At 43.7% G+C, this 23,110-nt stretch overlaps 1 protein-coding gene across 1 annotated transcript in view; it reads left to right on the forward strand.

The window, feature by feature from the left end:
• Positions 1 to 23,110, forward strand: part of LOC118971938 (O-acyltransferase like protein-like) — a 69,077-nt gene that overhangs the window by 28,564 nt on the left and 17,403 nt on the right. Inside the window, 9 exon segments of the mRNA XM_073213292.1 lie at positions 2,692 to 2,823; positions 4,173 to 4,450; positions 7,317 to 7,383; positions 7,869 to 7,941; positions 8,297 to 8,477; positions 16,942 to 17,215; positions 17,218 to 17,242; positions 22,459 to 22,517; positions 22,520 to 22,545. Coding sequence (XP_073069393.1) covers positions 2,692 to 2,823; positions 4,173 to 4,450; positions 7,317 to 7,383; positions 7,869 to 7,941; positions 8,297 to 8,477; positions 16,942 to 17,215; positions 17,218 to 17,242; positions 22,459 to 22,517; positions 22,520 to 22,545 — 1,115 coding nt within the window.

Consider the following 23,110-nt stretch of genomic DNA (forward strand, 5'->3'; position numbering starts at 1 on the left):
CTCTCTCTCTCTCTCTCTCTCTCTCTCTCTCTCTCTTCCAGCATTGTTCTGGCTTCTTGGCTGAGCCAGAGCTATTTAGAGGTCTAAAGGTCACTGCCAAAGTGCAAAGTGGCTACGGCGATGAAGCTGGGCAGAGCCAGGGACATCGTTTTGTGAGTGTCTGGCCTGGAACAACTCTGGGGTTAAGAGGGCAGTGTTGACCCCGTGGAAGAGAGGAGTTGGCCCAGCAGTGAGGACCTGACTCCCCTGGGTCTGTAATGGTCTGGACACTGACTCAACATTCAGATTCCCTCCATAGGCAAACCGCTGATGGTTGGGAAAGGGTTCCCCAGGGACAACTGGAGTGAGGTCTGTTGTCACTTGTTTTCTAATTGGCTTTGGGGCCTCTGAGGCCCTCCTTTATGAGTTAGATGCAGAAAAACTATTATTTGAGAGAACTGGGTCCATTTTTCGAGGTGCCCTTATGCCTGTGCTTCTTGGGAGGAATGGACTCAGATCTAACAAAAGTATTCTTTTAAAAACAACGGAAGGTACAGGAATTTAATCCTGGAAGCCCAGAGGTATACTTTATCATTTTATTCCTAATTCTGTTATTTGTACTTTTTGTTGCATGTAGGGGCTTAATTAAATTTTTTAAAATTTATTTTCAACAGTGTAGATAAACTACAAAACTTTTTTTACATCTTGATTTTGGATATCCCTGTGGCCTCCAATGTGTGCTGTGCAGTGAAAGGTGACATAGGAGGGTTGTGGCTGCTGTGGCCTTGCAGGATGTCTGGAGAAGGTCCCAGTAGCGTCCCTCTGGGTTGTGGAGCCGGGCTTTGCTTTGTAGGCCCAGGAATTGGATTTCTTTAGTTCATCCTGGGTCATCAGGCTGTGGGGCCTGATTCACACTGCGTGGAGTGTTTGATCGACAAAATGCCAGTTGATTCCTTTAAAATTAGCAACAGAACTTCAAAGGGGAGCAGCCCTGCTGGCCATCAGGACACTTCTTTTTCAGTGGAAGAGTTTATCTGGGAATTCAACTACTACCAGGAAGTACTGGGGGACCATCATTTCAGAGCAAATGGAAATGGCTGAGGAATTCTGCTGCTGTGTCCCCTGGGAGCCCAGAGGTATACTTTATGAGCCCCTCACCTGTGGCCAGGGCTGGGAGGCACAGACAGCTCTTCCTTCTGTTTCCACCCTTACTGGGTTACAATTAAGAATCACAATGAACCACATATTATAATCTTTGAGTGGCTTATTTGGATATTTCAGAAACCCTCTGGTCACATGCATGGAAAGAGTGGGTATTGGAGATTAAAGGGACATCAGAATACACTGTATCCAACCCACCCTTCCTCATTACATGGGAGGAAATGAGACCCAAAGAGGTAAAGTGACGAGCCCAGGGTCACACAGCAAGCTGGCTGAAACCCAAGCTTCCTGAATGCAACTCCAGGCAGTGCAGTGTGGTGAGATGAGGTAGCATGAGGAAATAAGAAGGCCACATCCTTCAAGTTCATACAGACATAGGGTGAGTTCTGGCCCTACCGCTTAGCAGCAATAATAATAAAGATAACCAGCATTTATTGAGCTCTTACCAAATGCCAGGTACTTTCTAAGGGCTTTATAGTTCTTGCTACATGTAGTTCTCACAACAACCCTATGAGGCAGGTCTGTCATCTCCATTTGACCAAGGGGGAAACTGAGGCACAGAGTGATGAAGTAACTAGCCCCTGGTCATACAGTACGGGCTGGTGGCAGGCTCCAAAACTGCAGAACCTGTGTTCTTAGTCACTATGCTCAGGTTCATGAACTCATCTGAGCAGAAATTTCCTTCTCTGTAAAATTAGCTAAGCAGTAGCTCCTTGCAGGGTTGTTGATTAGAAAAAATGACCAAAACGTGTCTTATATCTAGTGGGCACTTAATAAACAGCAGCATTTTTTATTTGAAATTGGCATCACTATTTTATTAGATCACACCGTGTCCCCATTCTTTGCTGAGGTTTTGGAAATCCCTGGTCTGTGGTTCTCAAAGTGTGTGCCCTAATTAGCAGCATGAGCACCTGGGAACTTGTTAGGAATGCAGATTCTCAGGTGCCACCACAGACCTCCTGGACCAGGAGCTTGCAGGGAGGCAAGATGGGGAGCAATCTATTTACTAGGCTTTCCAGGTAATTCTGAGGCACGCTAAGGTTTGAGACACTGCCCTAATGTTACCACTCATATCTTTACAAATTATGTCTCGCAGTGACGATAATTAGCTGCGTCCTAAGTTGGGGCTTCTTCGCTCCAATTCCAGGCAGCCCCTCGCTCCATACTGTGGGCTTCTGTCCCCTTTCTCCATCTCATATGGCATTTATGTCTTTGTGGGGAGCTGCTCACAAAGAAACTGAGCTGGTGATGGCACCTTTTTAGGACTGTCATCCCCAGTGCCATGTGCTAGGAGAAGATGCGAGTCTGGGCAGGCAGAGAATTCCAGAGACCCCTGTTGGTCCGCCTCCAGCTGAGCTAAGAGTTCCCACTCCTGTGAGTTTCAGCATCCTTGTGCCCCATTTTTCCCTTCTGCAAATCAGATATATTAAAAATCAGCTGCCCTTTTTAATGGCAAAGTTTTGTTTTGAATTGACATGAAAGCTCTTAGGAAAGTATCAAGTATTTATTACCAAGTATTATTAATATAATCTTTTTTTTTTTTCTCGGTAGATATTTTAAGATTCAGAAATGCTTCACTTTGGGCCCCTTCTCTCTCTACAATAAATTCTTCCTCGCCTTGTGGTGGTGTGGCCAGATATACTACTGGAATGTTCCCCTTGACACATCTGCTGCTGCGTATCTGTGAGTACAGGCCCAAGGTACCAGGTTGGGATGTGTATGTTGGAGCTGTTCATCAGCTTCCACTCACCGACTACAGGCAGCCATTTCCTTTGCATTCTTTGTGATGGTGTCTGGCCAATGCTGCCCGTGTGCCGGGAGATCACCATTTATCTTAAACAAGAACGGATTCAAGCGGAAGGTCAGCCACACCCAAATGTGATGGGGTTTCAGGGTCACTGGGAAATGTGTCCTGTTCCAAACTATTCCTGTTCCTATCATGGGACCACTGAAGATAAATTTCCTTTATTTGAGGCATAGCTTCCCTTGCAAACCCCTCATCAGTCTCGCCATTTCTTCTTGCTTGCATTTTGCATTCTTCCTTAGAACAAAATAATAGAATTGCTGGCTCATAGCCAGGATTATTTGATAAGCTGCTGTCCTAAAAACCACATTTATACTGCCTGCAGGGGGGACGCCGTGTCTACATGGTCACTGGTCACCAGCACTCAAAGCTACCTTTATCCAAGCTACTACCAATTTGAAAGAAATAAATGGGCTTACTCTGTATTAAAAAAAAAATTAGTCATGATGATTTTTCCTTACATTTACCTGATATTCATATGTTTCCCCTCTCCGTGTGTGTTAGTTGGGTTCTTATTGTTTTTTCAAGTTCATCGTTTACATGAAGGTTATCGTCTAAGGTATAAATATCTTCCTCGGTGTTTGTGGTGCCTTTTATTTATTTATTTATTTATTTTACAATTATAATAGTTTAGTGAAATAGGCAGACCTCAGAGATATTGAAGGCTCAGTTCCAGACCACTGCGATAAACCAATACAATAAAGTGGGTCAAATGAAATTTTTGGTTTCCTGCACATATAAGTTCTGTTTACACTATACTGTAGTCTGTGTGCAGTAGCATTATGTATAAAAAAAAGTAAGCCAAGTACATGCCTTAATTTAAAAATGTTTTACTGCTAAAAAATGCTAGCTTTTACTAAATCATAATCATTGATCCAGGATCATAACATATATACTCATAATGAAAAAGCTAGCAATATTGCAAGAATTGCCAAATGTGACACAGAGATACAAAGTAAGCCACTAGAAAAATGGCACCAATAGACTAGCTTGATGAAGGGCTGCTGTAAACCTTCAGTTTGTAAAAAACACAGTAACTGCCAAGTGCAATAAACGAGGTGCAACAAGATGAGGTGTGCCTGTACTTTGTAACTTCTTTCATTATTTATTCTTAAAAACCACTCCCAGCCCTTGAACATGCTAAATATTCACCAGTATTTTAGTAGGGGACTTGAGTGGTCTTGTCACTGGGCTGTTTTCTCTGCATCCACTGTGGTGTGGGAGTGAGGCTTGGTCACATGCGTGGGACTCTCCCTGCAGGTTCCTCGCCCTCAGGCAACCGTGTACATAGCAGCCGGAGGCTGTGGGTCAGACTATAGGGCATCGCCCACCCGTGGGGCACATTCGGCCGCGTGTGGGAGTCTGCCTCTGAATGAGGTGCAGAGGAGTGGGCCAAGAAACAGAATCCAGGGGATGGATTGCCTGGCCCACCTCTCATTGTCAAGAACCCCAAGCAGAGGAAAAGTCCGCATTTTAATAAACAAAGACCGCACGGGAGAGGTGATTTAGATGAGTATGCAGTTAGAGAATAATTCCTACAGTGCTGAGCCTAGTGAAGCTGAGCTCAGCTTCTACATGCCGGCAAGGAGGCTGGCGCCCTGCTCTTTACAATTCAGTCTTTGTTTATCATCAGAGTGTTAAGGCGGGTCACTAAAAATGCTGCTTTAGTTCTTGGGTACAATTATCCAGTGTGTTTTGGGGCTACTCAAAGACTAGGTCAGAACAGAGCTTGGGTCTCACCAAAAATCCTCTGAGAAACAATCCCATGATCACAATGTCTATTCTCAGTGTCACAGGGACCCAGATGCCTCCTAGAACCTTCCTGGCATCACTAAGGTAAATGATTTACACATAAACCAAAGCTAGGAGAGTGAGTGTGCAACACAAGCTGATTAAAACACGGCAGAGTGTGCCTGAGCCAGAAATAGGTGACCTGGCACAGGGTAGTGAGAAGCTGGTAGCTAGGAGTCACACCGGGTTGTTTTAGTTAAAAATCAAGAACAGTACCTTTTATTTCCACCTGCCCACAGGGCAAGTCAAAGAGAATACACACACAAGCCCCCCGCCCACACACATATATATTTTTTCTGTGAAATAGAAATAGCCTCGTTATGCAAATATGTTTAGAACACATGGAAAAATTTCTGGCAGAGCCTCCTGAGGTGCACACAACTGTCCCCTTACTCCAACAGGGGGGATAAAAATGACACATAATTTCAAGGAATGGACCAGAAGAGTATGAATGCATCACCAGGTAGCTTCAGGGAATTCGTCCAACATGGAAGGCATAGTGATAATTTTGTTCAACGCTGTTTGGATCTTCAAGCAAAAACAAAAACAGTAGCAATACCACAGAAAACAAAAAAAGATATGAAAAAAAAGAAAAATTGGTTGTATAAAGATAATATAATATACCAGCTGAGAGGGCCTGGGAGCCCTGTGCCACCTCCCCAAACCCACCAGCCTGGTAGCTCCCCGGATCCCATCGAGATGGGAAGTGTTCATTGTTAGGCTTCTGCACAGAGTCCATCCCTGCAGCCCTGTAATTTCTACCCACGGGCCCTGGTTTTGCCCTCTGGGGCCTCACAAAATAAGTCCACTTCCTGTCTAGTTTCTGTTACAGCCCCACTGGAAAATGGAGGACAGTTTCGGTGGCCTCCTCCAAGCGTCAGGAACCCTCGATTAGATTTCACCTGTTATGGTTCAAGAACTCTCCCTGTTCCCTGGCTGCCACTAGGAGGTTCCACAGTGGGCCTGGCAGAAGGGGCGCATGACTTGCCATCACCAGTCAAACCCGCTGCGTTTTCTAACTCTGCCTTGGTCAGGTGGTTGACCTCTGGGAACCTGTTTACACATTTGTAGAAGGACTTAAGTGAGATAATGTGTACTTACCTCCTCCTAACTGGTTGCTCATTTTGTCTACTTCATAAGCCAGGGAAGAAAATGAACGGCTTTCATTAGCTGAGGCTTCTGCTGCACGGACCTCGCTGAGGTCAGCTGGCTTCCAGGGACCTGCCACATGCTTCTAATGGTCAGATGGGGGGGTAGCCTACAGTCATCAAGTCCACCACTGTTTATCACATCGGGGGGAAGGCTAACCCCACAGAGGCCTGCATCGTAAGCCCCTATCGCAGGATCCAGGGCACATGTACCAGCTATGGTGTCAGGAATAGGCCACTAAAACTTGAGGCTCTTCACCCAAAATGTGACTCTATGAGCGGGATACTAAGGTTATGTTAGCTTTGTCAGCAGCTACATTTAACTGTGGCCTCCAAGTGGGGAGTTTCCATGATCTGTTGCTGTAGCAATTTTTTTTTTTGTATTTACTACCATCAGAGTAAAATACCACATTCCTGAATGTTTGGAAATAAAAAGTGGGATGGAGAGAACCCAAGTTTCAGGATTTTTTTCCTGTATACTTTTATACTCACCAGTGAGTCGAATTAACATAAGACCACAGGGTCTTCTAGAAGTTTAGAGCCACCTTGGGTGTTCCGGATTCCTGGTTCTTTATCCTCCAAATAATCATGACCTTTGCTGAGAGTGGTTTCCTGTCACATGAGCCTGTCCTTTACTAGTTAGATGAGAAAACATGAGCGAATGTCTGGGGAAGTTTCCGAAGTAAACAGCTATGGATTTTGGCCCCTGGAAGCCAGAGCTCTTGCACCTGGTCTGCTGTGCAGAGTCGGCTCCCAGTATCACTGAGAAAGTGTAAAGGGGCCACAAGTTTTATCAAAGCATCATCATTTGCTGTGGTTCTCAAACTTTGGTGAGCATTTGAATCGCCTGGAGGGCTTGTCCTAGCCCTCATGGCTGGGCCCTATCCCCAAAGAACCTGATTCAGTAGATCCGGGGTCGGGCCTGGGACTGTGCATGTCTAACAAGTTCCCAGGTGGTACTGAAGCTGCAGGTCCAGGGACCCCCACTTTGAGAGCCCCTGGTCGTGGGCACTGTTTCATCAGTCCTCCCCTTGTTCCTGTTTTCTATTTACAAATGACTGAACCGGAGTTAGAGAGGTTGTCTTTTTATAAAATGCTAGTTGTTAAGTTCACCCACAAGTAAGATTTAGATGGAAAAAAATAATACCGGTAGTAAAATGTACTCAGTACTCGCTTGCCAAGTTAGGCACTGGGCCAGATATTAATCAAATATTTTCGAATCTTCACAACAACCTTGCCAGAAAAGTGTGCTCAGTTTAAAAGTGAGGTTCAGAGAGGTTAAGGAATTGGTGGGACTCGGCAGAGCCCAGGTCCTGGGTCTCTCTCGCAGCCTCTCAGGGGAACTGAGGGAAGACACGGCTGGCTGCTGTGGCTCTGCCAATTCCAGTGGGTGAAAATTCCTCTCCATGAAAGTGTGGGCTTTGTGCCACCAGGCAGACATATTTGAGCTGACCACGATGGACGGAAAAACTCATACTTACACGGTTGGAACCTCTTTAGGTAACTACGTTCCTCCATTTAAGAAACTAATTTAGATTTCCAGAGCTTGGTTATAAGCTGGATCTCATTTGTGACCAAGTTTCAATTCTGCAAAGACTTCTTGTGCCCACAATATCTAAGGCACCGACCTATGTCCAGGAGGAAATATGAGTCTCTGGGAACCGGCTTGAGTTTCCTGAGGCCCCTGTTTCACGATTCCAGCCTCTTACTTGGCTTTCAGGATGAGTCAAATTAAAATTTTAAAAATTAAAGGGAATATATTAAGTAGAAGGAACTAACCATTCTTAAAGCAATAGGACTTAAAATAATGAGTGTAGTAGCTGGGACAGTATCTCATTTGTTCTTTATGATTACAAGATCTGCTAAGATTATAAGATCTATGATTATAAGATCTGCTTTGCTTCCCATTTTGCAGATGTGGAAACTTAGGCACAAAGAAGTAAATTCACTTTCCAGAGGTCACAGAGCCTATAAATGACAGCCAGATTCAGGGCCAGAAGGCCACACCCTGGTTGCTGTGCCTCCTGCCCCACTGTTTCCATACCTGTACCTTGACAGGTAAGGATGTGGTTTGCAAGTGGTTCATTCCTGGGAAAGCATCAGGGGTGCCATTTCAAGTGAAATGCTGGCTAAAAAGAGGGTGTGGTTTCTTAATGATGCCTAAGTTCCCCTCCCCTCCCCAACTCTTTGAGAAACAGAACCAGGCTCCAATGCAGCAGCCCTGGGCCCTGAGCTTGGGTGGCATATTCTGTGCAAGGCCCTGGGGGCACCAACCTCGGTCATGGCTCATGGGGGAGTGAGTACCCGGCGACAGCCAGATCACTGATGTGTGAGCTCTGGCTCTCGTGGGTGGGGATGCGTGTGGACCAGCCTGGCTTTCCGGGTGAACACTGATACTGTCGCTCTTGCCCAGGACTTCTGGGAGCTGCGGACTGTACTCTGCGCGGCTGATTTTGGCAGAAGAATGGGCCAGTATCTCAAGTACACAGACACCAGGAGGCACATGCTCTGCACTGAATGGCATCCCAGTTGTGAGCCTCCTCTGGGTCATGTCGGGGCACACCAGTCAGATGACTGTGTGGCTATCTCTGGGTGCGGAGAACTGATGAACCTTTCTGAGCTTCATGAGTTAAGGAAGAGAACAACTTTTGTTGTAGGGGGGAGCATGTGGGGGGCCATAGGACGGGAGGCTGCAGCCTTCCTTTGTTTCAGAGACAAGCCATGATCTCTGATGTCCACAAATGACTTTTCCAGGCCAGCGTCCAGCGGCTGCTTTACCTCCTTGTGGAGATGAATGTGGGGATGAATCAGGCACTTGGTTACTAGGTGAACAGTGATGCCTGAGTATTGCACATTCATCGTCCAAAGAGCTGGGTTCTCTCTCCTCATGAGTGGTGAAGCCAGAAACGAATTGCTTTTCTCCTGGAAAAGCAGGCAAGCATAGGTAAATATTATGTGCTCGTTGTAGGTCAGTGTTCTCCCTTGGCCCATCTGTTCCAGTGGCACCCCCTAAGTGGGTGCCAAATGCATACCTCAGCCCTGAGGGCAGGGGGCCAGCCCAGGGTAGTCTGAAGAGCCCCCCAGAGACCAGGTGAGCAGGTGGTACGGGGCCACAGCACTGTGGCAGCAGCGCAGGGGAGCTTGGGCCTCAGATACAAATAGGCACTTCAGGCACCATCTTTGATTCCCAGTCCAAGCTCTCCTCTTGAGGGAGTTATGGGGATGCATAAAACCCTCTCAGCACAGCTGAAAGCAGAAGATGTTCCTCTTGCTTTTTCTTTTTCTTTTTCTTTTTCTTTTTTTTTTTTTGAGAGGGCATCTCTCATATTTATTGATCAAATGGTTGTTGACAACAATAAAATTCAGTATAGGGGGGTCAATGCTCAATGCACAATCATTAATCCATCTCAAGCCTAATTCTCGTCAGTCTCCAATCTTCTGAAGCATAACAAACAAGTTCTTACATGGAGAACAAATTCTTACGTAGTGAATAAGTTCTTACATGGTGAACAGTACAAGGGCATTCATCACAGAAACTTTCGGTTTTGATCACGCATTATGAACTATAAACAATCAGGTCAAATATGAATATTCATTTGATTTTTATACTTGATTTATATGTTGATCCCACATTTCTCCCTTTATTATTATTATTATTTTTATTTTTAATGAAATGCTGAAGTGGTAGGTAGATGCAAGATAAAGGTAGAAAACATAGTTTAGTGTTGTAAGAGAGCAATTGTAGATGATCAGGTGTGTGCCTGTAGACTATGTATTAATCCAAGCTAGACAAGGGCATTAAAACATCCACGGATGCAGAAGATTTCTCTCAAAACAGGGGGTTGAGGTTCTAAGCCTCACCACTGTTGATCCCCAATTTCTCACCTGATGGCCCCCCTGCGACTGTGCCTGTCTTAGGTTGTTCCTCCCTTGAGGAATCTTACCCGTCTCTGGCTAACCAGTCATCTTCCGGGGCCATACAGGGAAATGTAAAGTTGGTAAGTGAGAGAGAAGCCATATTGTTTGAAAAGGTTAGCTTTTTACTTCTTTGCAGATTTATGCCCTGTGGCTTCTATGTCTAGCATTTGTCTTGAGGTATCTTTACCACTTGGAGGAATTATGATACTCGGTAAATTTGATATGAGGCACGAATTCTATTTAAAGGTTGTAATCAGGAAGGAAAAAGAAAAGCTATAGAGGTAGCAGATGGAAGAAAACATGGGAGGATTGATTATTTCTTTGACGTATCTTCTTGTAGAGTAACTTAAGCATGTATAGGTTTTAACTACTAATTAAATTGCACACACACATTAACACAATAGGAATACAGTTGCATAACCAAAGCAGATCTGTAATTACCAGCCATCTCCAGTGAAGCCAAGAAAACCAGTTAGACATCCTAGGCATTTGTGAAAATTTGTCTATGATATGATGGATATTGTCCAACTGTACTTGAACAGTCTGAGAGAAATCAGACAAATTAAAACAACCCATTCCTGGGAACTGTTCACATCCCATATGTTCTTTTAACAGTAGATAGTCTGTAGTCGTAAGATTTTGGAGTGCTACAACTTGCACTTCTCCTAATTCTTGGTTGAGTTCCAACAGTACAGATCCAGTCAAATTTGTTGCTTTAATGAAAGCACAGGCCAGCTTAGATATTTCCTTCTTCATTCCAATGGCAAGTCCAGGAACTGGTGGGATGGATGAAGCTACAACTGCAGCATCACCTGGATCTTTGTTGAGGTTTTTTGATGATCATCTTCTGGTATGACTCTTCCAGAGAGTGCTGATGTTGGAAGTTCTTCTTCATATCGTATCTTAGTTCATTTTCTGGGTAGCCAAATTAGGCTTTGATCCTCTGTATAAACTCAAACAGACCCTTTGCCCTCACTTTGATATGCCCTTTATACCATTGTGTAGATCTCATTTGAGGTCACCACACAGGAACTGCTTTTTTTTTTGTTTTTTTGTTATCATTAATCTACACTTACATGACGAATATTATGTTTACTAGGCTCTCCCTTATACCAGGTTCCCCCTATAAACCCCTTTATAGTCACTGTCAATCAGCATAGCAAAATGTTGTAGAATCACTACTTGTCTTCTCTGTGTTGTACAGCCCTCCCCTTTCTCCCACCCCCCCATGCATGCTAATCTTAATACCCCCCTTCTTCTTTCCCCCCTTATCCCTCCCTACCCACCCATCCTCCCCAGTCCCTTTCCCTTTGGTACCTGTTAGTCCATTCTTGAGTTCTGTGATTCTGCTGCTGTTTTGTTCCTTCAGTTTTTCCTTTGTTCTTATACTCCACAGATGAGTGAAATCATTTGGTATTTCTCTTTCTGTGCTTGGCTTATTTCACTGAGCATAATACCCTCCAGCTCCATCCATGTTGCTGCAAATGGTAGGATTTGCCCTCTTCTTATGGCTGAGTAGTATTCCATTGTGTATATGTACCACATCTTCTTTATCCATTCATCTATCGATGGACATTTAGGTTGCTTCCAATTCTTGGCTATTGAAAATAGTGCTGCGATAAACATAGGGGTGTATCTGTCTTTCTCAAACTTGATTGCTGCGTTCTTAGGGTAAATTCCTAGGAGTGGAATTCCTGGGTCAAATGGTAAGTCTGTTTTGAGCATTTTGATGTACCTCCATACTGCTTTCCACAATGGTTGAACTAATTTACATTCCCAACAGCAGTGTAGGAGGGTTCCCATTTCTCCATACCCTCGCCAACATTTGTTGTTGTTTGTCTTTTGGATGACAGCCATCCTTACTGGTGTGAGGTGATACCTCATTGTAGTTTTAATTTGCATTTCTCTGATAATTAGCAATGTGGAGCATCTTTTCATGTGTCTGTTGGCCATCTGTATTTCTTTTTTAAAGAACTGTCTGTTCAGCTCCTCTGCCCATTTTTTAATTGGTTTATTTATTTTTTGTTTGTTGAGGCATGTGAGCTCTTTATATATTCTGGACGTCAAGCCCTTATCGGATCTGTCATTTTCAAATATATTCTCCCATACTGTAGGGTTCCTTTTTGTTCTATTGATGGTGTATTTTGCTGTCAGCTTAATATAGTCCCACTTATTCATTTTTGCTGTTGTTTTCCTTGCCCGGGGAGATATGTTCAAGAAGAGGTCACTCATCTTTATGTCTAAAAGGTTTTTGCCTATGTTTTTTTCTAAGAGTTTTATGGTTTCATGACTTACATTCAGTTCTTTGATCCATTTTGAATTTACTTTTGTGTATGGGGTTAGACAAAGGTCCAGTTTCATTCTCCTACATGTAGCTGTCCAGTTTTGCCAGCACCATCTGTTGAAGAGACTGTCATTTCGCCATTGTATGTCCATGGCTCCTTTATTAAATATTAATTGACCATATATGTTTGGGTTCACGTCTGGAGTCTCTAATCTGTTCCACTGGTCTGTGGCTCTGTTCTTGTGCCAGTACCAAATTGTCTTGATTACTATGGCTTTGTAGTAGAGCTTGAAGTTGGGGAGTGAGATCCCCCCTACTTTATTCTTCTTTCTCAGGATTGCTTTGGCTATTCGGGCTCTTTGGTGTTTCCATATGAATTTTTGAATTATTTGTTCCAGTTCATTGAAGAATGTTACTGATCATTTGATAGGGATTGCATCAAATCTGTATATTGCTTTGGGCAGGATGGCCATTTTGATGATATTAATTCTTCCTAGCCAAGAGCATGGGATGAGTTTCCATTTGTTAGTGTCCCCTTTAATTTCTCTTAAGAGTGACTTGTAGTTTTCAGGGGATAGGTCTTTCACTTCTTTGGTTAGGTTTATTCCTAGGTATTTTATACTTTTTGATGCAATTGTGAATGGAATTGTTTTCCTGATTTCTCTTTCTATTGATTCATTGTTAATGTATAGGAAAGCTACAGATTTCTGTGTGTTAATTTTGTATCCTGCAACTTTGCTGTATTCCGATATCAGTTCTAGTAGTTTTGGAGTAGAGTCTTTAGGGTTTTTTATGTACAATATCATGTCATCTGCAAATAGTGACAGTTTAACTTCTTCTTTACCAATCTGGATTCCTTGTATTTCTTTGTTTTGTCTGATTGCCATGGCTAGGACCTCTAGTACTATGTTAAATAACAGTGGGGAGAGTGGGCATCCCTGTCTAGTTCCCGATCTCAGAGGAAATGCTTTTAGCCTCTCGCTCTTCAGTATAATGTGGGCTGTGGGTTTATCATATATGGCCTTTATTATGTTGAGGTACTTGCCTTCTATTCCCATTTTGCTGAGAGCTTTTGTCATGAATGGATGTTGAATTTTGTCAAATGCTTTTTCAGCATCTATGGAGATGATCATGTAGTTTTTGTCTTTCTTTTTGTTGATGTGGTGGATGATGTTGATGGATTTTTGAATGTTGTACCATCCTTGCATCCCTGGGATGAATCCCACTTGGTCATGGTGTATGATCCTTTTGATATACTGTTGAATTCTGTTTGCTAATATTTTATTGAGTATTTTTGCATCTACATTCATCAGGGATATTGGTCTGTAATTTTCTTTTTTGGTGGGGTCTTTGCCTGGTTTTGGTATTAGGGTAATATTGGCTTCATAGAATGAGTTTGGGAGTATTCCCTCTTCTTCTATTTTTTGGAAAACTTTAAGGAGAATGGGTATTATGTCTTCTCTGTGTGTCTGATAAAATTCTGACATAAATCTGTCCGGCCGTGGGGTTTTGTTCTTGGGTAGTTTTTTGATTACCATTTCAATTTCTTTGCTCGTAATTGGTTTGTTTAACTTTTGTGTTTCTTCCTTGGTCAGTCTTGGGAGGTTGTATTTTTCTAGGAAGTTGTCCATTTCTTCTTGGTTTTCCAGCTTGTTGGTGTATAGGCTTTCATAGTAGTCTTTAATAATTCTTTGTATTTCTGTGGAGTCTGTCATGATTTTTCTGTTCTCATTTCTGATTCTGTTGATTTGTGTTGATTCTCTTTTTCTCTTAATAAGTTTGGCTAGAGGCTTATCTATTTTGTTTATTTTCTCAAAGAACCAGCTCTTGGTTTCACTGATTTTTGCTATTGTTTTATTCTTCTTAATTCTGTTATTTCTTCTCTGATCTTTATTATGTCCCTCCTTCTGCTGACTTTAGGTCTCATTTGTTCTTCTTTTTCCAGTTTCGATAATTGTGATGTGAGACTATTCATTTGGGATTGTTCTTCCTTCTTCAAGTGTGCCTGGATCGCTATATACTTTCCTCTTAAGACTGACTTCGCTGCGTCCCAAAGAAGTTGGGGCTTTGTGTTGTTGTTGTCATTTGTTTCTATATATTCCTTGATCTCTATTTTGATTTGTTCATTGATCCATTGATTATTTAGAAGCATGTTGTTAAGCCTCCATGTGTTTGTGAGCCTTTTTGTTTTCTTTGTAGAATTTATTTCTAGTTTTATACCTTTGTGGTCTGAAAAGTTGTTTGGTAGAATTTCAATATTTTGGAATTTACTGAGGCTCTTTTTGTGGCCGAGTATGTGGTCTATTCTGGAGAATGTTCCATGTGTACTTGAGAAGAATGTATATCCTGTTGCTTTTGGATGTAGAGTTCTATAGATGTCTATTAGGTCCATCTGTTCTAGTGTGTTGTTCAGTGCCTCCGTGTCCTTACTTATTTTCTTCCTGGTGGATCTGTCCTTTGGGGTGAGTGGTGTGTTGAAGTCTCCTAAAATGAATGCATTGCAGTCTATTTCCCTCTTTAGTTCTGTTAGTATTTGTTTCACATATGCTGGTGCTCCTGTGTTGGGTGCATATATATTTAGAATGGTTATATCCTCTTGTTGGACTGAGCCCTTTATCATTATGTAGTGTCCTTCTTTATCTCTTGTTACTTTCTTTGTTTTGAAGTCTATTTTGTCTGATATTAGTACTGCAACCCCTGCTTTCTCCTCACTGTTGTTCGCCTGAAATATGTTCTTCCATCCCTTGACTTTTAGTCTGTGCATGTCTTTGGGTTTGAGGTGAGTTTCTTGTAAGCAGCTTATCGATGGGTCTTACTATTTTATCCATTCTATTACTCTGTGTCTTTTGATTGGTGCATTAAGTCCATTTACATTTAGGGTGACTATTGAGAGATATGTACTTATTGCCATTGCAGGCTTTAAATTCGTGGTTACCAAAGGTTCAAGGTTAGCTTCTTTAGTATCTTACTGCCTAACTTAGCTCGCTTATTGAGCTGTTACATACACTGTCTGGAGATTCTTTTCTTCTCTCCCTTCTTATTCCTCCTCCTCCATTCTTCATATGTTGTGTGTTTTGTTCTGTGCTCCTTTTAGGAGTGCTCCCATCTAGAGCAGTCCCTGTAAGATGCCCTGTAGAGGTGGTTTGTGGGAAGCAAATTCCCTCAGCTTTTGCTTGTCTGGGAATTGTTTAATCCCACCATCATATTTAAATGATAGTCGTGCTGGATACAGTATCCTTGGTTCAAGGCCCTTCTGTTTCATTGTATTAAATATATCATGCCATTCTCTTCTGGCCTGTAGCCTGATGTTAGCCTAATGGGTTTTCCTTTATAGGTGACCTTTTTCTCTCTAGCTGCCTTTAAAACTCTTTCCTTGTCCTTGATCCTTGCCATTTTAATTATTATGTGTCTTGGTGTTGTCCTCTTTGGATCCTTTCTGTTGGGGGTTCTGTGTAATTCCATGGTCTGTTCGATTATTTCCTTCCCCAGTTTGGGGAAGTTTTTCACAATTATTTCTTCAAAGACACTTTCTATCCCTTTTCCTCTCTCTTCTTCTTCTGGTACCCCTATAATACGGATATTGTTCCTTATGGATTGGTCACATATTTCTCTTAGTGTTGTTTCGTTCCTGGAGATCCTTTTATCTGTCTCTATGTCAGCTTCTATACGTTCCTGTTCTCTTGTTTCTATTCCTTCAATGGCCTCTTGCATCTTATCCATTCTGCTTATAAATCCTTCCAGGGTTTGTTTCACTTCTGTAATCTCCTTCCTGGCATCTGTGATCTCCCTCTAGACTTCATCCCTTAGCTCTTGCATATTTCTCTGCATCTCTGTCAGCATGTTTATGATTTTTATTTTGAATTCTTTTTCAGGAAGACTGGTTAGGTCTGTCTCCTTCTCAGGTGTTGACTCTGTGATCTTTGTCTGCCTGTAGTTTTGCCTTTTCATGGTGATAGAGATAGTTTGCAGAGCTGGTACAAGTGACAGCTGGAAGAGCTTTCCTTCTTGTTGGTTTGTGGCCTTCCTCTCCTTGGAGAATAGCGACCTCTAGTGGCCTGTGCTGGGCAGCTGTGTGCAGACAGGGCTTCTGCTTCCTGCCTGGGTGCTATGGAGTTTATCTCCGCTGTTGCTGTGCGCGTGTCCTGGCTCGGGCTGCTGCTCCAAAATGTTGGAGCCCCATTGGAGGGAGAGCAGCCGGGAGGCTATTTATCTCTGTAAGGGGCCTCTGTGCTCCCTGCAGCCCAGGGGATTAGAGTGCCCAGAGATCCCTAGATTCCCTGCCTCTGGACTAAGTGTCCTGCCCTGCCCCTTTAAGACTTCCAAAAAGCACTCTCCAAACCAAAACAACAACAGCAACAAAAAAAAAAGAAAAAAAAAATTTTAAAAATAAGTTTTTTTAAGAAAGAAAAAAGCACGATTTTCTTTGTCCTCAGGTGCCAGTCTCAGGCACCCGCTCACCGGTCTTGCTTCCCTGTTTCCCTAGTATTGGGGTCCTGTCCCTTTAAGACTTCCAAAAAGCACTCGCCAAAAAAAAAAAAAAAAAAAAAGAGGAAAAAAGACCCCCAAAAAAAACAATGGCCGCTCCCGTTTCTTTGTTCTCTGGCGTCGGCCTCACGCACCCGTTCACCATTCCTGCTGCCCTGTTTCCCTAGTATCCAGGACCCCACGCATGCACTGTGCGCTCTGGTCTGGAATCCTGGGGCTGCATGTTCAGCAGTCCTGGGCTCCTTCTCCCTCCCTGCTGACTCCTCTCCTCCCGCCCGGAGCTGGGGGGATGGGCGCTCGGGTCCCGCCGGGCCGGGGCTTGTCTCTTACCCCCTTCATGAGGCACTGGGTTCTCTCAGGTGTGGATGTGGTCTGGATGTTGTCCTGTGTCCTCTGGTCTGTATTTTAGGAAGAGTTGTCTTTGTTATATTTTCATAGATACATGTGGTTTTGGGAGGAGATTTCTGCTGCTCTACTCACGCCGCCATCTTGGCTCTGCCTCCTCTTGCTTTTTCTTAAAAGATAAATCACGTGCTTTCCTCTTATTATCAGACAGATACTGCTTTTCATGTTTGCTACAGATAATGTGCTGGGGGATGCTTAAAGAGCCACTCTGCCTTTATCCTTGGAGTGGTCCATGCTATCTCAGGTTGACACATTTTTCCTGATCAGGTAATACAGTGTTTTCTCTGCTGTTGTACTTGCTGTTTGGCTGTGTGTGTGTGCGTGGACGTGTTGCTGTTCTCACTTTAGAGAGAAAAACTAAAAGGCTCACGTTTACTCGCCTGGTCTTTGCTTCCATCCACCTCTGCCACATGTCACAAGCTCCTCTTTTGGGTTCAGTCTCCTTTCCTTTATCGGGAAATGGTGATGGCAGGTGGCAGCTGTTTTTATCAAGCACTAAGCATTCATCCGTGCAACCATGATCTATTGAATGGTTATTTGCCCACATTGCTCTGGCCCTGAGGATACGTCAGTGGGAAAAACGAACAAGGACTTCTCTTGGTGCTTCCACAAATGTGTGTGTGTGTGTTTGTGTGTGTTACTGGTAGTACATAAATAAACAAACAAGAAACAATTTGATAATGACTATCAGGCAAAGAAATGGAACAGGGTTTGAGAGAGGGAATGGGCAGCTGTTTAGATGAGGCTGGAGAAGGCCTGTCTGATAGGGGCTCTTCCATCTGAGACCTGTGAGCAGCCTGCCATGGGAAAATCCAGGGCAAGAAAGTTACTGCCAGAGGGAGTGGCCAGTGCCCACGAGCTAAGGCAAGAGAGAGTGAGCTTTGTGAGAGGAGCTGAGGGTCTGAAGCACAGTGAAGGTGAGGGGCAGAGGGAGGGAGAAGAGGAGAATGGTGGGACCGGCGGGTCTGGGCCATAGGCACCAGGGGGTGCGGACGCTACTAAGGAGTCAGAACTTCAGTCTTGGACCAGCAAGTCACTGGCTTGCTTTGATTTGGGAAGAGATATAATATGATAGTTTAAAACCTATTCCTCTGGCTCCTTTGTTGATAATAGGGGAGGAAGAAAGCTGGGAGATCAATTAGGTAGGTGACCTTTGCTGTATTTTGGATGAGAAATGATAAGGCTTGACTCTGGGTGTGGTGCCTGGGATAGAGAGAGCAGGTCGTGTTCCAGATATGTTTTAGAGGTGGAACTGTTGATGGATTGGATGTGAAATGTGAGAAAAAGAGAGGGGTTGAGGGTGACTTCTAGGTTTTGGCTTCGGTGACTGAGTAGATGGTGACAGTGTTCGTTGAGATGGAAAAGACTGGAGGAGAGGCAGGAATTGGAGGGGAAATCAGGCTTTCTGTTTTGGACAAGTTAAGATAAAGGGGTCTTTTAGACATCCACGCAGACACGTTAAGTAAGCAGCTGGCTATGTAACTCTGGAGCTCAGTGGACATGTCAAGGCTAGAGGTCTAAACTGGGGAGTCCTTAGGATACAGGCAGCCAGTAAAGCTGTAGGCCTGAATCAGATCACTGCCTGGCAGCAAACCGGGTGCCAGACCAGGGCAGAGGCCTAGGGGACCTCTGGTGTCCCAACCTGTGCGATCTGCAAAGAAGAGGAGGAACCCCCACAGAGACAGAACGAGAGGGCAGTGAAACCGGAGGACAAATAAGAGACCACCGGGCCTGGAAGCCACCTGAAGAAAGCCTTGCAGAAGGAAGGGCCCACAGGGTCACGGGGCACTCCAAGTGGGGGTTAATATGCAAAGAAGTGATCTTTGCGTTTGGCCCTACAGGGCCTTTTCTGGAGACTGTGCATGGAGCACAGGAAATGGAAACGTGCCTGGAGTGGGGCAAAGATGACTGTGGGGGGAATGGGGCAGTTTATGGGGTCAGAGAGAGGGCCTTTAAAGAGAGGACATTCAGAAACATATCTACGTCGCAAGCTGGGAGTGGCTGAAGAGGAGGGGACAAACCTATGGATGCTGGAGAGATTGTTGCTGGCCAAGCTTCTGAGAAGTGCCCCTACTTTTAAAACAATCTTGCAAGTCCATGAACTTCACAAGTATGAACCACTGGATTAGCAGAGCCCTAGCTCCCAAACAGGGCAGAGCGATAGTTGGGGTTACTAATAACCACCCATTTTCTGCAACACTTCCTTATCTCCCTGCTATCCTGGTGGTGGCTCCCTGTCCTGCAGGGTTTTGCTCCAATGTCACCTTCCCGGGAAGGCTATCCTTGTTGCCCTATTTAAAATAGACCCACTAGCACTCTCTGTTTCATTTTTCCTGATTGACTTTTTCTCTTTATCTCTTTATCTATATATGCTACATATTTATTATTTATATGTTTATTATCTGTCTCTCACCACTGGAACATAAAGCAGGGTTTTTTTTTCCTGTTTGGCGTCTTGCTGTCAGTGTTGTGCTTTTTAGCGCCTAATGCATTGCTAGGCATGGGGTACTGCTGGGTAAGTAGTTGCTGAAATGATTTATTAATTGCTTTATCTTAAGACTCTGATGTGACAGGTCCTTTGGGAGATGCAAAGAAAATAGGTACAGAATGAGCTGAGACCTGTCCGCTAAGGCAGCAGCTCATGCTAGGAGGTGGCCAGGATGACAACAGAGAGTAGCACAGGCAGGCAAGGGTCAGAGTCCACCCTCTGTAGTGAACTCCGCAGTGATATGGGACCACTGGGTACCAGAATTTCCAAGAGGGCGTGGCTGGGTCTAACCAGGCGGACAAGGGACATGTGGGGCAGGCCCCTGGAGGGTAGGGAGGTCTGCCCACAAGACAACAGTCCAAGACCAGAACTCAGTTCCCTGCAAGGCAGAAAAAGGCACCATATGCTGATGGGACTGACTGGCAGAGCTCCGAGCCCTAGAGGGAGGCTGGCAAGGACAGATCAGGATGCCTGGAACCAAGGCCGGAACTCAGGCTGGACAGTTTCCATGAGCAGGGAAGAATGAAGGGCATGAAAGGCTGCTGATCGTCCCTGGGCCACCAGTGGGAATCTGAGACACCAGAGAATCCACTGGGTCAGCCCTGAGCGATCCAAAACACAGGCCAAGGTTCTTGAAATTCCAGATGTGCAAGACAACTACAAATACCTGCCTCCTTTGTTGTAAAAACTGCATACCTGACACCTGGTTCATTCTGGAGCCTGGGGCATATATGGCTTTTACCCTGGGTCCTCAGAGCATGGTCCCCAAGCAGTTGTATCAGCAACATCTGGAAGCTTGCTAGAAATGCAAATTTCTATGGCCCCATTCCCAGCCCAACGCGTCAGACACTTGGGGCTGTAAGCAGCCCGCCAGGTGATGCTGCTAAAGTCTGAGAACCACCAGGTGAGCCCAGGTGTGAGGAGCTGAGGATGGCATAGTGGAAGCCAGTGTATCCTGACAGAGTCTAAGAGATCAAGACATGTATTTCTTTTTTCTTTATCCCTATTTGCTTTTGTGTCACATTGCCAGTCTAGGTAACTGTTTTTTTATCCTTTCAGTTTACATTTTATTACTTTATAAAGTGTATATATTCTTTTGAATAAAATTACAACAGAAATATTACTTTATACTTGAAACCAGTATGATTGTATATCAACTATACTTCAATTAAAAAAAATAAATATTAGCAACAGTGCTACCTAGCATTGCTGTTATGCTAAGAGCTTAAAATCTTTTTTTAATCGACACAGAGTTGATGTTCAATATTATATTGGTTTCCAGTATACAACACAGTGATTCAACCCTTATCTACATTATTAAATGCTCACCCCAACTAGTGTAGTTACTGTCAACATAGTAAGACATTACAGAACTATTGACCTCATTCCTAAGAGCTTTAAATCTTTTATCCCATACAATGCTCACAATAAACCTATACATTTAGAGCCAGTATCGTGCCCATTTTAATTAGATGACAAACTTGATGCTCAGAGATGAAATAACTTACCCAAGTCCTCCCACCTAGGAAAGTTAGAACTAAAACTGAAATATAATGTTTTGTGCCCAAACCATGTCTTAACCACTGTATCCCTCATGTATTTACACAGTAAGATTGAAGACTTCTGATTATTACTGGAGACGGTTTTGGAATCCTTCCCTACCTCTCGTGTTGACTTCATACATCTCTATTGCAGGATTTTACTCTTTCCTAGACTGCTCAGGTCTCTGGATCTTCTTACAACCAGTTCTTTTCCTCAGAGCCTGTTTTCCTGCCAGCCTCTCTCTTTATCCTCTTTATGAACTCCAAGGCTGGATGGTACATGCCTGCACATAGAGTGAGACATGATTCATTCTTTCTAAAATTCAGAGGAAGCTGGAACCAGAATTGGCTGTCCTGCTTCCGCATCTCAGGGCTCTCTTTCACATGTCTCTATAAATTACGTTCTTATTATAGTGAATCCAACTTGTTGCCTTTCAAAAGAAAATCTTGCTGTCAGGGAATAAAAATATTCCCCAACCCTCCGTCACCCTTCCAAGTCCTGCACAACATATCCACCACCTTCTTTTTTAATCGGAAATAATTTGTTCCTTAGGGAAATACCCACAGGATCATTGGTATAAAGGTCAAAAGATTGGGAAACGTGCTTACAAACTGCTTACCATCAAGTTATAACTCGAAGATATTGCCTCAGCTTCTTTAGCTGAACTTTCTGGGTAATAAGTTTGTCATTAGGACATAGTCACCTCAACACTGGATGAGAATTCTCATGAGACTTTTGGCAGTCCACTGAGTCTTTGAGCCCCAACTTCCTGATTAGGTAAGCAGGAATTGTAATACCTGCCCTTTTCCCTAATGAAAGTGGCTTGCTGATGTGTCCTCTGGAGGATGCTTGTAGCCTAGGTAAGACGACACCTAGGTCTCTCTGTGATGGTGGGTGGGCTTATTCGAAAGGTGGTACTCGGGTCCAGATTCTATGACCTAATAAGGCTGTTTATTTATCTATGTGATCATTCACTCAAAAAACATTTTTCAGAGTGTAGTTTGGAATGCTGGAAAAGAAAAAGCAACACCATTCGTGAAGTACTGTGGCGCTGCAGAAACTAAGGCCTCGACATCATTCTCTCACACGTCGATGTGGTCGTCATCAGTGTTGTTCAGCAGATACTTCCGGCTCTGCGCCCTCCGGGCACTCAGTAGCAGTTCACTTCCTGGCCCCACTTTACACATGTCACTTCTGGGCCAGAGCACTGAATTGATGGCTTCAGGCCCTCCAGAACTCTGTTATCCCTGCCATGGTCTTTGGGGAATTTTCAGGTAGTGGCTACTCTTTCAGCTTGGGTGCCAGAGTGAGAAAGAGCCCAAGACAACTGGCCATGGGCATGTAGCACGGGCAAGAAGAAGACTATTGTCCTCGCAGAGACAGCCAAATAGGTCAACCCGTGAGCTGCATCACTGACATGTGATTCCTGTGACTATTTTTCTCTTTCTCTCAGTGGCTGGTTAAGTGCAAGATCGTTTTTAAAGATGCATCAGAACTCAGACAAAGGAATAACCCTAATGTCATACTCAGATATTTTTCAGTCTTCTTACAAGGTAGGCTTATTTGTATAATTTCTCAAATCCTTATTACTGTATAATAATTTATTATATTCAGTCTTTAACCCTCTTTTGAAATAATTTTCCAAGAAAACTAAACTGAGAGGTATCATTTTCTTCTGTAAGTACATTTAATTTTTGCTGGTTTAATGACTTTTGCCGGTGGAAGGTACCACTTTTCTTGATATTTGACCTAATAGAATTTGAACAATATTAAACCAGCAAAAGCATCCTTATATCTCAGCTGATGGGTAACAGGTTTCAATAAATGTACTGGCAGATTCCTGTGGAATCCGTGTTCAACACAGAATTTGTATGGCTCCTGAAAATTCATAGTAATTGGTTCCTATGAATAAGAGTAGTAATGATAATGAGAAAAATTAAGTAAGTTACAGCCAGGAGAGGGGCTAGTTGAAGCTTGGGACAGTTGTTCTGCTGAGAGGGAGGAGGAAGGGTGGGGGTCTGTTTATGAATGTGAGGTTGGTTGAAGCAGAAGGGCATACAGTCCTGTGACAGAATATGGGAGAAGTGGGATATCAGAGTGGCAGT

Source organism: Manis javanica, chromosome 9, assembly GCF_040802235.1.
Source record: "Manis javanica isolate MJ-LG chromosome 9, MJ_LKY, whole genome shotgun sequence".
Classification (NCBI taxonomy): Eukaryota; Metazoa; Chordata; class Mammalia; order Pholidota; family Manidae; genus Manis; species Manis javanica.